At 37.0% G+C, this 16,786-nt stretch overlaps 2 protein-coding genes across 5 annotated transcripts in view; both read right to left on the bottom strand.

Annotated features, from left to right (window-relative positions):
• LOC120539518 overlaps window positions 1-16,786 on the bottom strand; it is a 580,969-nt gene that overhangs the window by 103,325 nt on the left and 460,858 nt on the right. The gene's annotated exons all lie outside the window — the stretch shown is intronic.
• LOC120539517 overlaps window positions 1-16,786 on the bottom strand; it is an 85,699-nt gene that overhangs the window by 6,805 nt on the left and 62,108 nt on the right. For both annotated transcript variants that reach the window (XM_039769649.1, XM_039769650.1), the window contains 4 exons: window positions 11,674-12,006; window positions 10,186-10,491; window positions 9,045-9,359; window positions 4,072-4,341 (listed from right to left, as the gene is read on the bottom strand). In XM_039769649.1, coding sequence (XP_039625583.1) covers window positions 4,072-4,341; window positions 9,045-9,359; window positions 10,186-10,491; window positions 11,674-12,006 — 1,224 coding nt within the window. The remainder of the gene's footprint in view (window positions 1-4,071; window positions 4,342-9,044; window positions 9,360-10,185; window positions 10,492-11,673; window positions 12,007-16,786) is intronic.

Raw genomic sequence — 16,786 nt, 5'->3', positions numbered from 1 at the left:
ACCCAATCTCTGTTCTGCTTGGCTTATTATCACTAACACTCACCAAGTCAGTGCAAAACATTGATGTAGTGATTGAAGAACAGCTTTCCTTCATTGACAATTTTGCAGCAGTCTCTTGGTCTTATACAAATTCACCCTATACAACATCCACAAGATCAGACTGCATCTGACAGAGTATCCAGTACAATTCCTGGTCCTGGCTTTGGTCTTGTCATGTCTTTTGTCTTGCTGGCAGAAATACCATCCTGTGTCACAACGCTACTGCAGATGATTCAAAATGCACAGACATGTCCGGTATTCAACCAGACAAGGCAGGAACATGTCACTCCAGATAACTGCATAAGCTAGAAGCACATAGTAAGTTCAAATCCTTAATGCTTGCCTATAATGGGTCAGCACTTATACATATGGAAACACATTTGATACTCTATGCTTCTTTTTGACCATTCAGGTCTGCTGATGAGTGGCGTTTGTCTTCAAATCTCAATCTTGACTCTTTTCATGTATAGATCCTAGCTGGTGCTAATCTCTATTCAAAATTTTGAATCCCTCTTCTTTGGTAAATAAACACTTCTGCCCTCAGGGCCTAGCAAAACAATACTATCCCCTGCGTTACATATTTTCCCAACTTGTCTTTCACTACTTTGGTTCTCCTTACTCCCTCTGTCTAGCTGTGCCCATGTCACCAACTGCCTCCCAAGGAAGTCAGATCCTTTTGTATTGTGCTCCAAGCACCTTCTGTATACACTGCCATAAGCACTTCCGGAATTCCGGTTGATGTCATCAGTATCTGGTGTTATATGGGTAAGAGATTCCTGCAAATTACCTTCACTACAGAAGTGCACTGGTGAGGGCCAGATTAGTTATCCTCCACAGTACTCCTCTGAGGCTAAATACAATGCCCTCTAATGTTCTGGGAAACCTGAAACCCTGCAAAAGGACTTATATTATGACCTAAGGAGTCTTCAATGGCTTCCTGCTGTGATAGTGTCTTCTGCTGGTACATAAGCATACTGCTACCTAGATTAACTTCATAATGGATTTTAGCTTTGAGAATGAGCGCCCCAAGCAGTTGCCAACAATCAGCTTTTTCATTTGATGGTTGATTGCTTCACAATCTCCTCCTTAAAACACAACTCAGACAAAATGACCTGGCAAGGGAAACTGGCACATACATGCTTTGGTGATCTGCCAAACACTTTGAATATCAGTGGAGCTCATCGCGATCTTCTTTTTCCAGGTCTCACAAATAGATAGCCTGAACCAGCTGCAATGTTTTGCACCAGATCTTTCATTAAGATGAATGATTGATTATGTCTAGGTCTAAACCTGAAATCAGGATCCGTTTGCCAACAGGATTATATTTCAAGCATGTAAAAGAGGAAAATGCTGTATAAAATATCTTTAAGTTGAAATAACCTAAAATTAACTTTCACAATTTAAAAATTTCTTGTCATCATGTACTGTACGTCTTAAAGTGGCACTTCCTTTTCTTTTGCCGGCCTCTTTAAGTTTACTTTGTGTATGTCTTGCTTTATTTATGTCTTCAAAATTCAGACAAGACATTGACTGTTTTGCTGAGTAAACTGATTGACTTTTGGATATTACTGTCTTTTACCTATGACAGCTTAGAAACTGAATTTACCATAGTAAAAAATAGTAAAATGTAATAAATTGAAAGAAAATTATGTTTCATATTGCATTAGAGGTATTTGTTTTATTATACAATTTCATTCTGTTTGGCTTTGAAATGAACACGCAAATACTTTTTAAACTTGCACTTTTACTGTAACACTTCAGTTAAAACATTTTTTTGAACTAACTTTTCGTCAATTTCACATTGAATTTTTATTGTGTGTTTGGACTTACATTGTGACAATGCAACATACAGTACAACTGCCCTGAGTGAATATCGTTTCTTTCTCTCTAATAAATAAACTGACTTTTTCGAATGTTTTTCCCTGTGATTTGTTAATTGTCATTGCAAAAGCTATTGTAACGGGAAACTGTAAACGTTTTAATACAAATGGCATATGAAGATCTCCTTTGGTGTGTAATGTTATCCGTGGAAGATTGTAGCAGTGCTACTAAAAGTTAAAATTGCATCTCCCAGTAGTCCCTGCAGTGGCTCTGATTGGCCTTCTGTCGAGGGTGCAGGCGCTGTTGGGGTCAAAGGAGGTCAGTACAGCTTTTAAAAGGGGGCCGGTGACCAAAAGTAGAGAGGTGTTTTTTGTAATTTGTGTTCCAAGTTCCTGTCTGTCTGCCTTCTTTTGGGTTACCTGTACTTAATCGTTTTGTCCAGGATTGTTTCGTTGTTGGGGTCTGGATTGTCTGCCATCTGCCTGTGTACATGAGGACTGTAAGTGGATTCATGGCCATCCTGCAAGTGTTCCTGAACCCATCCACCCGTCTTCACCATGTCAGGAACTACCAGTAGGACTGTCTTTAAATTCCCATTCAACGTGCAAATCTCTGAACTATCTATCTTTATCATTTCATTTCATCCATTGGTGTTTTTCATGGACTTTGCTGTGTGTGTTTTGTTTGTGCTTTGTGTATTTAATGTAATAACGCCAAAAGGGGAACAGGGGTGGTATTGTTGTTTTCATTTATTTTATTTTTTTTCATTACATTCACTAATTGTTGTTTGATAACCAGTTTGCTTTGTTTTTGTCTCTCTTTGTGAGTGCGTGTGGGTTGGGCCAAGGCTGGGAGTGTCCTTAGAATCTCCACTATAAATCTAAATAAATCACCGTGTTCTTGACAGTGTGAATCTAACTGGCACCAGACCACTACAAGATGTACTACATAACCTTTCTTGTCACCTGTTAAAATTTTACATGTCATTGCCGTGTAACTGATTGACAATTTTCACATTAATTTGTTTGACTTCATCATTTCTCTGTGCTAGGATTGCCCGTGTACTCATTTCTTCTGTTGGTAACTCTTCGGGATAAAATTCTTCAAAAAGATTTGGACATAATAAGTCTTCTTTTATTGGGATCTTAAAGTGAGGAAAATGTAAAGATTTATAATAGCTGAGAGTGCAGGAACTTGTCTGACAAAAGCATTGACACAAATGAGAGGTGAAAGGACTATGAGCGTGGTGTTAAAATGGTTGGGAGGAGGACGGGACTTAAAAAAATCCCTTGGCAATTGTCTCATCTCACGGGACTTGAAAACATCTCTTGGCAATAGTCTAATTTCAAGATTTTCTTTTATAATAGAGAGACATTTTTATTGTATTCCAAATATTAGGAAATCTGGCAAAATATTACTGGAATGCCTCAAAAAGCATGTAAACAAATAGTTTATGTTTTTTTGGGCAAAACATTAGGAATAAAAAATAAATTCCATGTTTTATATGAAAAGTATAAGTATAGGATAGTCATGTAATATAAAGAACTAGTAATATATGTAATAAGATGTGAGTTACCTTTTACATTTCAGGATAACACGTTCTTTAGCAGGACAATATTGATAATGTTACACACATGACTGCGAATAGTGTTTCACAAGCTATGGTGTAGAGGAAAATAGGGGCAAAACCAAGGGTGTTATTCTCTTTCTTTCTTATTAGTGGAGGAAGATACCTAATGCTACATGCCCTATCACATCCAGCTCCCTTGACATATAAAGCAGAACCTCGAAAGAAGCTGATGCTCATTTTAGGACCAGATTCAGAAAAGATTGGAGCTCCAATATTGGAAGTTTAACAAGTCTTTTGGAATTCTTCTTTATAAATGTGTTGGAACTTTGCCCTAAACAGGGATACCAGGATCTCTACTGGAGGTAGGTCTGGGAGTGGAGTTTGGGTTAAACACAAAAATGGTATTTGGATCTGTCATGGAAACTTATATCTCATAAAGAAAATGGTAGCATTAGGAGTAATGACAGTTGGATGACAGGATGGATGGAATATATAATGTATATAAAGTATGTCGTATTTATGTTTTGAATGGAAATGATATTATAATAAAACCATTGATGATCAAAATAAGTAATACACTTCAATGAAAAGAGAAAGTAAACATTTTTAAATTATTACTATCAATGTTAAACCACACTTACCTTCTCCAACTGTGAGGATCAGATCACTTCTGGGTGATTTTATTCCCTTATACTCATACTGACACCAGTATCCATGGGACTTCTTGCCATCATGCCTTTCAGTTTCAAAGGTAACAAAGTTCTGATTCTTTCCAGCTTTTTTACTCTGAAGCCTTTCTTCTCTCCCCTCCTGATGCAAGTTGAAAAGCACTTCAGTGACATTTGGAGAGGCTAAACAGAGAACTGAAGTTGTATTTCCTTCGTTGAAAAAAATCTGTGGTTTTGGAACATCTAAAAAATATTAATATTCATATGTCACATTAACTTGAATTCTTTTTCCATTTTATTTAATTCATTTATATAATGGTGTTACCCACTTTATGCTATTATATTACTTGAAGATAAATAAAATTCTTGTAATTATTAAAAATAACTATGTCAAAATTGCATGTTATTCAGCAGTTTCTTGTTTATGTTATCGACATGTAATAAAAAAAAATCAACCCAGAATCAGTTAAATAATTATAATTGTATTAAATTGCAGGAATGTAAGGAGCTGGGGGCAACAATCAAGTGAAAAGGGCAGGAAGAGCTGGGGCAGGAACACACAAGGAAGAACACAACTCTCATGAAATTTGGAACTTGTTAGATGACTGTATCATAAACCATGGGTTGACAAAGAGAGCTGATGAACAAAGACTTCATCCCAGCTTGAGAGCAGATTTACTGTTGATACTGTTATCTGGACCATTAGACTTGAGCACAGGTATGCTACCAAATATTCATTCAGTCAGTTGTTCTGTAACACTTACTTACATCATGAATGGCTATCATGTCACACACTCTGTAACTGTACAAGAATCCTGCAGCCTTTACAGCTATGTTGAAAAAAATGAAAAATGTCAAGCATGTAAAAGAGGAAAATGCTGTATAAAATATCAGTAAGTTGAAATAACCTAAAATTAACTTTAACAATTTAAAAATTTCTTGTCATCATGTACTGTACGTCTTAAAGTGGCACTTCCTTTTCTTTTGCCGGCCTCTTTAAGTTTACTTTGTGTATGTCTTGCTTTATTTATGTCTTCAAAATTCAGACAAGACATTGACTGTTTTGCTGAGTAAACTGATTGACTTTTGGATATTACTGTCTTTTACCTATGACAGCTTAGAAACTGAATTTACCATAGTAAAAAATAGTAAAATGTAATAAATTGAAAGAAAATTATGTTTCATATTGTGTTAGAGGTATTCGTTGCATTATACAATTTCATTCTATTTGGCTTTGAAATTAACATGCAATTACTTTTTAAACTTGCACTTTTACTGTAAAACTTCAGTAAAAACATTTTTTTAACTAACTTTTCACCAATTTCACATTGAATTTTGATTCTGTGTTTGGACTTACATTGTGACAATGCAACGTACAGTATAACTGCCCTGAGTGAATATCGTTTCTTTCTCTCTAATAAATAAACCGACTTTTTCGAATGTTTTTCCCTGTGATTTGTTAATTGTCATAGCAAAAGCTAGTGTAACGGGAAACTGTAAACGTTTTAATACAAATGGTATATGAAGATCTCGTTTGTAGTGTCTAATGTTAACCGTGGAAGATTGTGCTACTAGAAGTTAAAATTGCATCTCCCAGCAGTCCGTGCAGTGGCTCTGATTGGTCTTCTGTCGAGGGTGCAGAGGCTGTTGGGGTCAAAGGAGGTCAGCACGGCTTTTAAAAAGGGGCCGGTGACCAAAAGTAGAGAGGTGTTTTTTGTAATTTGTGTTCCAAGTTCCTCTCTGTTTGTCATCTGTTGGGTTACCCGTATTTAATCGTTTTGTTAGGGTCTGGAGTGTCTGCCATCTGCCTGTATACATGAGGACTTTAAGTGGATTCACAGCCATCCTGCAAGGAAAGGAGCGCTCCTGAACCCGTCCACCTGTCTTCACCATTTTGGGAACTACCGGTAGGACTGTCTTTACATTCCCATTCAACGTGCAAATCTCTGGACTATCTATCTTTATCATTTCATTTGTTGCCGTTTTACATGAACTTTGCTGTGTGTGTTTTGTTTGTGCTTAATGTATTTAATGTAATAACGCCATAAGAGGAACAGGGGTGGTATTGTTGTTTTCATTTATTGTATTTGTTTTCATTACATTCATTAATTGTTGTTTTATAACCAGTTTGCTTTGTTTTTGTCTCTGTTTGTGAGTGCGTGTAGGTCGGGCCAAGTCACTCCTTAAATTCAAATGTTTGTATTACCTCAAGTTAACATTCAGTGTAGTTTTGCTTTTTGTATTCTCCCAAGGTTTGGAAGCAAATACGTCACTCAGGAACATGGCCAAATTTATATGGTGATTACATCATGAATATTCAAAATGGGCATTTTTTAAGCCATACATGGAAACATGTGCTTTTAAGGTGATATGAGGTTTAGAAAGGAACTTAATGTGGTATGTGGCCTAAGTATAGTTTAATAAATCACCGTTTTTTGCCTTTCAAGCATAGGCAAAATTTTAATATGGAATTTATACATAAGGCCAAATATATGGGTTGGCTTCCAAACCTGTTTGCTGTGTTTGTTCTTATTTTTTATATATGTTTAAGCAGTATAAGCAGTCCTACTGTTCCTGTGTGGTTATCTTTTCTTTTCCTGATGTGGCTTTATAAATACACTGAAATTAACCACATATCGTTTATTAGTTTAATGCATCTGATTGTAATTAACCAGTAACAATATAATGGTCCACGGAATGCTCAAACTATTCTAAATACAACAGCTGCTTTAGCGTTGTTACTCTCACTGCACCTTCTTCTTCTTTCAGCTGCTCCCATTAGGGGTTGCCACAGCGGATCATCTTTTTCCATATTACTCTCAATGAAGCTGATCGGAAAGAGAATTATCAGTATACAGCATCATGCACACGCTGCCTCAGCCATGCTTCCCATTTGAACTGCTTCTTACACAGCAAACACTTCAAACCTTTCCTGTACAGACATCACGGTTTAGAAAAGAGTTTCATCCCAAGAGCTCTATACACACTCAATCAGTCCATCAACTGCTCCTTGTAGAACTGTCTGTACTTATGAGTACAATCACCTCACTGTAAACTTGCGATACAGTTATAATATTGCAGAACCTGAGCCTCTTTATAAAGCACGTATTTACATATGATGACAATATCATTTTTAAGAGAAAATGCAGCAAAATATGTTTATTATATTATACAGATAAAACTTTAAGTTCATTCAAATAATCAATATTGTTAATAATTAAAGGACACAGTGTTGCTACGCTAGCAAGGATCTGGCGCTCCGCTCACGGATTATTCCTGCCTTGCACTGTATGTTTCACTGGGACTAAGAAGATATTTCAATGTTCCTTAAAAGTTTTGAAGTATTGCCGTTCTAAGCTTACAGATGGCTTAACGTCCATTACAGAGCTGATTGTGACGGCGATCAGTTACAGTAATTGGAGAAAGAAAAGGATGGACAGGAATTAGAGGTTAGTACATTTGAAAGAGACAGTACTGCAGGGCCGGCCATAGGCACAGGCCCGCCATGCCAATATATATTGAATATAAAACAGAAAGACAAAATAACGACACAGCTAAAAATGCAGCTGCAAATTTTGGCAAAAGTTAAACGCTTGTGTCATGAGCAAGAGGCGGGACCGCTACAAACGTGGCCATCCGCCGTGCATAAGATACCATATTGACATTGGCGGGCGAAGGAGCCACCGATTCTTTCTCTGCCCTGGGTCACCACCAGCCTAGAGCCGCCCCTGAGTACTGCTGCAATAAATTATTTCATCAAAGGTCGCACACAATCACTGCGCCACCATGTTCACATGTTTAATAACGTGCTTTAACTCCTATCATCATGAAAATGATATCACATATACATCTAGTATTTTATTTATTCAGTGAGCTGTAATATCACGAATGTAATGGATTCTGTGTCCTGTCGGAGGAAGAGAAAGCCGGTTTAAGAAGCAAGTAGTGATTCACACACATAGAGCGCATAGAAGAACACATACAAAATAAAGCATTTAACATGCTACTTTACTTACGATGTGATTTGAGAAACTAGTTAATTAAATAATTTTAAGATGAAGTTTATGATGTTCTACTTTAATGACAAAATAAACCACGTGATTAAAGTGGAAATTTCAAGATTGAAGTTGACATTTCATGCTTTTCCCCCACTGCGTGCCTTTTTTTTTCTCTGTACCCTAATAAGCTTTCATACGACACTCAGATGGTGGGCTACAACTTGCCTTTTCACGGCGACTTTGACATCTGACAACTTTTTTATTTCGGGCACTGTGCGGCTTTGTGAACTTGAGCTTTCAAGTTTCTCCGACACGCTATGTCACTCGATCAACTTCCTTCTGTTGTTTATTTAACTTTATTTGTCACCACGGGAGATATGCATTTCACTATGCAACGTGTTTCAGTACACACTGTATGCATTTTACTATACAATGAGTTTTAGCATATAGTTTTTGCATTTTACTATAGAACATATGTGTTTCGTTATACTGTGTACTCATTTTACTGTACTGTGTATGCATATCACAATGGAACACTGTGGAACATGTGTTTCAGTATACAGTGAATACATTTCACTACAAAACATATGTATTTCAGCACAAAGTATAAGAATTTCGCCATAGAATGAATGTGTTTCAATGTATGTATTTCATTATTGAATGTATATTTTTCAGTTAAAGTGGATGGATTTGAATATATGGTGTAACCATTTCACGATAGAGTGAATGCATTTCAGTATAGAGTGCATATACTGTTAAGAATGATTTGTGTTCTAAAAGGCATCTCATAATATAATGTATACCAAATAAACAGAGAATACAGCTAAGCAATAATATTTGAATGCAAAGGTAAAAACTATAAAGTATGAAGAAAAGGGATAATTAAACAACTTTAAACAGTCTTGCTTACCATTACATTCATAGTAGATTTGATATGGTTTAACTCACCCAGCACTCTTACACTCCTGTACTTGCTGTACTGTGAATGAATCTCTGGGCTCATATTCAGAGTGTAGTCACACCTCAGTTGAACCTCAGTCTCCATCCCTGTAGCTCGACCTCCTAGCAGTTCACGTCTATCCACAGACAGCTCACACTTGTTATCTTCTGAACTCTTTGACTTGAATGGATATGAATCATCATCTCTGTAGAAATGGCAGTGAGCTTCAGGGAATGTTTGAGGCACTTCACATGTCAGTGTTAATGCTGCCTCTTTTCCAGTTATGTTAGACGTTGCACTCAATGCTGGTTTGCCTAGATTACCTGAAATAATTAAAATGAATAAGAAATGGGTAAATGTCAAGCTTTCAATTTGCATTTTTATCATTCACATTCTGCACATCTATGGCAGCTAATATACATATCACTTTATTTCCCAATTAATGCTTACTTTTTTCAGTTAGAGTTGTAGAACAGTAAAGAATTATACAGGAATCAAAAATGAACTGTAAACAAAATATCAGATCAATGTAGAAATCTTTGCTTTTCTCTTATAATATTATATATCTCTCTCTCCTTGTTATGAAGAACACCAATCTGTTATAGTATAGAATTATGCACAACCTCATTCTGTAACCAAAAATAACTATTAATATGTTTGTGAAAAGAAATTGGAACACCCAGGAAAATGCTCACATGAACTCAGGGATGACATTATTCAGTCCTCTAGAAAAAGACCAAACTGTTCAGACCTCAAGCAGAGAACACGATTAGGAAGTAAATTCTCTCTAAGTAGAATAATCCCAACATTATTATATGCATTAGGAAGACAGCTGTCTTAAGTAACATCCTGTCCACTCATGCAGTGAGTCAGTCAGAGGACTAAACTTGCATCTTTGTAGTGTTCAGTCCAGCTCCATTGCCCTGAAGTCATATTTCCTATGAGCCACCTTTCTACTTTAATTGAAATGTTTGATATTTATTGAAATTACACCTTCACAATGATCCTCATTATGCTGTTGTTGTGTGTAGTTTGCTGGTATTGCCAGTATTTACATTATAAATTAAATTAAGAGTTAAACCATCTAATTCAAATGATAGCAGCCAGGCAGGATATAAGTAACAGTTATGACATGTGTTGTGTACTCACCATTTACTTTCATTGTCACTTTCCTACTACGGCGTGATTTCCACTTGTCATTTTTTCTTATGACTTCAATTTCACAGCTTACGTTTACTTGAGTTACATTCCTTACTGATCTTTGATCCAAAAGCAGATACTTAAACACCATAATCACACAGGCTCTTAGATCTGTGTGGTATGCCTCTGATCTGAAAAGAGTGTCATTCTTATAAAAATGACAAAGTCCTTTTCCTGGCTGGTCTCCTACACATTTAATTGTAACAAAATGATTCTTCTGATCCTCTGTGGTCACTATGTTGATTTCAGCTTTCACTAGAAAAAGTAATACATTGTCAAATATAATAGTATTAGGAAGATACATGGAAAAAGAAAATAACCTAGAAATCAATTAGTATTACTTTCAAAATAAGGGATTAACATAATATATAAATGCTGAGTACAATTCCAAAAATTTCCTTTCCTCATTGTCCTGGTGAGAGGGGATAGTTAGATGGAGAACACACAACTGACATGACTGATTGTATTACAAATGTCATCATCTTCAAGCAGTATTAAGTCTTCACTGTTCTCACTATTTTTATTTCATAACTGATTCTTGAGAGCAAAAAATGAGCTGATCTGAATCTGAGGCATTGGTAATTGTCTTGTTTCTATGAAAATGAGTAACTTAAGCTGTGAATGTCATGTACTGTACTGTAAGTCCGGTCAACATGCTTACAGCAGATAACAAAGAGGACAGATTTATGGCATTCAGTAACACAAAGCTACAGCAATTTAATTCTAATCTGAGGTCAAGGTGTCAGACAAGGTGGTTTCATTTAGTTATGATGAAAAAATGCAATGATAAAAACATATTTTATTATACAAAACCTAGCACTAGTTCTTGGGTAAAAGAAACAAACATTTACACAAAGACACATGGAATATAAATAGATTCATCAGTTATGATCAAGTATTTCTCAATTGAAATTAAGATCTTGATCTGAGAAGAAATAATGAGGGCTCCATCAGTGGACTGGGGTCTGGCAGGAAACATAAAACAAGAGTTTGTGTGTTAAAGGACAAAGGAAGTCTTTGGTGTACACGATCATCTTCCTGCTTAAAGAGAGGGGTAAGACAGCATCATAACAGTCAGACATCTGCAAGGTAAAGTTTCAATCTTAAAGTATTAGAAATCAAAAAATTCTCCAGCTGAGTTAAGGGATGTTCTAGAAAGAATATGAAACAAGGAAAGACCAGACAGTAGCTCATCAATTGTCCACAAGTAGGCGGATTTTAGGGGAGATGAATGTGCAGAAATGAAGGCAAGCAGGTAATCTGCTCTACTTGTCATACAAGTAATGTAACATTGTTTTGTTTTGTTTTGTTTTCTTTCACCACTCCCTTTTGCCTGTTTAAATATTTGTGTGGAAAATGTTTATAGATGATGTACAGATAATGTAATAGAATTAAAAAGTTCAGCTAAGTCAAAGTAAAAGGAAAGTTACTACCTACCATGCTCCTTCACTATTATTTTCAGGTTGTCACTTCTCCCTGAGGTTTCACTGCTGATAATATTTTCAGAATCACAACTGAAATGCAGATAGCCTTCACTCTTTAGATCCACATCTCCCAGCAGCTCTTCTCCTCTTGCAGTGAAGTCACATCTGTTGCTGTCTGAGCTCCCTGATCTGAACGGCTCTGATTCAGCTCCCCTGTAGACGCGGCACCTCACACCAGAGAGACACTGGGGAGCTGAGCAGCTGATTGTGTGCTCACGACTCATCATGTCAATGACATTGGGCATAATCACCATTTGAGCTTTCTGCAGCTCACAAGCAGTTTTTCCTGCAGCACAAAAGCAGCACTGCATCAGTGTTAGTTATTAAACAAATAATAATATGTTTCTAATACATAAGGATCATTTCTTAACATTTCTCTACACACTGCTTTTTATATACATTAATCAACGCTAGACAGTTGTATTGTAAGCAACTTTGTTCAAGAAATCATAAAAAACTGATTAGCATTACAGTAGAGCTTATAAGGGGCACAAATGAAAAGACTAAACATATACTCATTAATTTCAGTCTAGTAGCAGTTTGCCCATGTTATGAGTTATAAACTTTTACTATGAAGTCATCAAAGAATACTCATTAAAAAAATCTACTTCAGATGAGAATTCAGGATTGTACACGAAACATTACAGTACTACTCTTAAAAATATGCTTCCTCCAAATGTTTAGCAGTTTGGTAATAGCTAGAAAGATTTTTGCACTTCATTTATCCTTACATTATGAAACCAAACCTATCCAGTATATGGTCACTGGGACTGGTACTGTTTATGTGTGTTTCTATGCCCTGTAAAAGACTGTCATTCCATGCAGAATTGAGTCTTGTGTTGCCCTCAGTGTTGTCAGGATGAGACACTGACACCGAATCTGAATATGTGGGTTTGAAAAATTGAAATTTTATTTTTAAAGTAATTGTTTGAAAATGAACACCATCAGATGAAAATGAAACCAAATTTACTGCTCGGTAGGTGTAATTTAAATTCTATTTTTGTTTTTTTATCCACTTCAGGAAAACACTAAAACTGCCATTAGTTTATCTCTTAAATGTGATATGAATGAAGTACAATACAAAGTTTACAATATTTAAATTTCCGGAATAACATTTTTTAGAACCACGCTTTGATCAGAAATGCTATTTTTTTTCCTTTTTCAAAGTTACATTTTCTTATCAGCTTCATATTGCACAATTTTTAAAATTAATTTTGTATTGATTGTCATATCTGCTAACAGTTCATGTAAATGTTGATATATCTGAAATAAGCATAGCAAACATATTACAGTATGTTAATGTAAGAAGCTTTATAGTGGAGGCTGGAATCAAAAACATGCTACACTAAAAATCAGGTAGATGAAACATGCAGAAGGATGAACATTACTTTTCTGGACAATCCAGTCAGATATTGTGCAACAATAAAAGGCATGATAAAGAACCATTTCCAATACTGGCATTTTGAACTCAATAGATGTCAAAAGATTTGACTTAGAGAACATTTTCTGGAAGTTTAACTTTTGTAACAAAGGCGTTATATAGGCACCTGACCCGACACAGATGCAAACAGAGGCACGTATAAACAGGCTTTTTATTTTCTTCACCTGGGGGGCGCGTCTTCCTCGTGAACCCCACAGGCAATACACAGTCCTTAAGCACACCAAAGACCCACAACAGTTATCTCTTCTTTTACCACCACTCCTCCTCAAGCTTAGTCCTTCTCCTCCCGACTCTGGCTATCGAGTGGTGGTGGCTGGCCCCTTTTATAGCCCACCCGGACGTGTTCCAGGTGCTTGACCACCTGGTCCCAATTGCCTTTCCGGGTGGGGCTGAAGTCTCGTAAAGCCGTGCTGTTGATTCCAGGCAGCACCTCCTAGCAGCCACCAAAGCTCCCAACCAGGCTGTAGAGGACTCCATCTCCCATGGAGCCATGCAGGTGGTTGGGGAATCACCATTGGCCATGGAGGCTTCCACCAAGTGTCCTGGGGGAGGTATTGAGCTGTCGATGGTTGCTCCCCCGGAACATATGCAGCAGGGGCGTCCCGGACGGGCATAGGCCCCGGCCGCCCATCACACTTTATATATTGTGAATGCCCTAGTGGGGGGACTTGCATCCCAATGGAGATGGATGGTGATTCCTCGTCTGGAAAGGATTCCCGGACAGGTTTGTTCTTGGTACTCTTTCTGACCAGGAGGCTATAATAAGACATAACACATCCCTCTGGTGAAACTCCTATTTGTACACCCACGGAGCATATTGGGAGCTGTAGTCCTGATGGACAGCTCTACTGGCATACTTGGGTGCCACCGGGGTAGCTTTTGGGGAATACTACTACTACTTTAGGGGGCTTGAAACTGGCCCAGAAGTACTACTGACAGGCAGCGCTGTGGCACCAGAAGTACTCCTGCTTCTACATTGGGGATACATAGTCGGGAGAGAGCAGATGACACTCATGGAGAAGTGGTGGAGGAAGGAGAGAAAGGTGACCAATTGTGTTATTCTTGTGTTGGACTAATTGAACTACCTTTTATTGTACCTAAAATTATGTTTGATCGAGTTGTGTCTGGTATTTGCTGCTCTGGGGTGTCCCCAGGTGCCCACTAATATTTATATAATATAAAATATATTATTATACAATGTAAAATATATATAAAATGCAAAGCTGACTGACTCATTTACTCATTCACACATTCACTCACTCATCATCTAAACACTATTTCCTGTTTAGTTGAAAAGCTGAAATTCGGCAAGAGGGCACTTTTAGGCCAGTATGTTTCCTCTAAGAAAGGACATTTTGATATCACTATTTAGGGGTACAAAAAAAACCTGCAATAAAAAAACTAAATATCCCAAAATCTCAAAAATGCTTTGATAGATTTGATTGAAATTTGGTGACATTAAATAAAATTAGCTGACATGGTTTTTGTCCATGTTTGTCTAGAATAATTTAATTTTCTAATTTTCCACACAACCCAAAGAGACAGGGCCAGCGGTCTATTTGTGGCATTCTGGTATATGCATACTGAGGACTCCAGCAGATGAGCACTGTAAACCAATAGGGCGAACTGCCAAGAGAAGAGAAGGTGTCTTAGACAGCAAAAAGACACAGCATTGAACTGTAAAGTGAAAAGATGGGGGAAAGTTCTGGTAAAACACCTGTTATTTCCATATACAAAACCTGTTTTAAGATGTATATTGGTTTTGGTCAATGAAAAAGGAATCCCTTTTAATTGTTAATATACCAATTCCACACCGTATGATATGTCTAAAATCAGATGGCAATCATTTTATTGACACTGAGTGAATAGGGTATGGATGTGCACTATTAGATATGGATATTTGGTATCAAAGTGTCCAATTTGAAGTATGACAATGGACAAAATGGACGAAATGGATAAAACATTTCGTCATATAACAAAAAAGGTGAAAATTATGATGTTGTTGTAACATACGTGAATGATATGCAGAATCCCTCATCCTTCAGTCACACTTTTTTTTAGAAGTGAATTTGAATTTAGAGAGATGGTGTTTTATTTGCTAAATTTGAGTAAATGGTCAACCAATCAAAAGATTGTGTTTCATAGGATCTTATATGCCGAGGTCATTTTGATGTTTACAAGCCTATTATTACTATTGACCTTGCTCAAACTCAAAATTGGTTTAAAGGAAGATCACAATCAAATTAAGTTATTTTGCTTACCTGATGTGACAAAGCTACACTAATAAAAAAGGAAAACATAAATGTCTTACTAAATATAGAGTCAATATCAGACAAAATCAATGAAAACTCCTGCAGCTAAATATGCACAAAAAAACCTCCACAAAGCAACGGAACAATGGCTGTGAAAAGACAATTTCATTTTAAGGAATAACAAAGTATATCAAATCAAATCAAATACGCAAAAAAATTATAAAGTTAAGAGACCTGAAGTTGCTACGTATACACGCAAAAATCCGAGAGTGAACTGGTTGTTAATTACACACATAAACATTCAGAAAAGCAGAGCTTAGCTGTTATTAAATATATCTCAAAACATATCCAAATGAACGGAGAAACCTCTAATTTAACATACATATCAAAAAAAGAAATTTGCCTTAGCTCAAAAATTGCAATGACGTGTTTAATTATAATTCACACATTGATTATGAATTTAATAAAGACATTCAAATGAAAATGGACTGATGAACCGCCTGGAATGACCAGAGCTTAGTAAAAGTTTAGTATCTGGTTTACACCTGAATTCAGAACATTTTTTCTTTGTTATAAGAAAATATAATATTGCTTTTCAAATGGCATCATTTGGTGCAACAAGAGTAATAGAAGGCAATTTTATGCCAAGTATAAGGACAGGTGTAACACCGTTGTCTTATTCAAAAGAGAGAGGTAGTTAAAAGATAGAGGTGGTGATAGTTGGGGACTCAATCATTAGGGGGATTGAAGCGCAGGTGTGCTCCAGAGAGAGAGAGAGAGTCTCGCACGATGTGTTGCCTTCCGGGAGCACAGGGGGGAGACCTCCCTGGAAGGGTGGATAGGCTCCTGGCCAGAGTGGGGTGGATGCAGTTGTCATTGTCCATGCTGGAACAAATGACATACATAAGGGTAGTCTGTCAGTTCTGCGATCCAAATTCAAAGAGTTAGGTGAGGAGCAGAACTGACAAGGTAGTCTTCTCCAAAGTTCTGCCTGTGCCACGCGCCAGTCCAGGTAAGACTGAGGAGATTAGAAGGCTTAACGCGTGGCTCAAATCTTGGTGCAGGGCAGAAGGGTATAGGTTTATGGGGCATTGGGACTCCTTTCGGAACAGATGGGACCTGTTCCGCCATGACGGGTTACATCTGAACTGGAGGGGCACCAATGTATTAGAGGGGTATGTGTAGGCTAGTCAATAGAATTGTGTGGGAACTAGGGAATGGGGGGCAGGGAGTTTAGGACAGGCCAGATTTAGATCTATACATGGAAGAACAAACAATGGAATAGAAATAAAAATGCATAGTAATGTAAATTCTAAGCAAACACGTAAATGTAGAAGGAGTAACACATTAAAAATAGCTTGCCTTAATGCTAG

The sequence above is a fragment of the Polypterus senegalus genome, chromosome 11 (assembly GCF_016835505.1).
Source record: "Polypterus senegalus isolate Bchr_013 chromosome 11, ASM1683550v1, whole genome shotgun sequence".
Classification (NCBI taxonomy): domain Eukaryota; kingdom Metazoa; phylum Chordata; class Cladistia; order Polypteriformes; family Polypteridae; genus Polypterus; species Polypterus senegalus.
The sequence above is the reverse complement of the archived record's forward strand: the minus strand, read 5'-3'. Positions and strand labels throughout refer to the sequence as shown.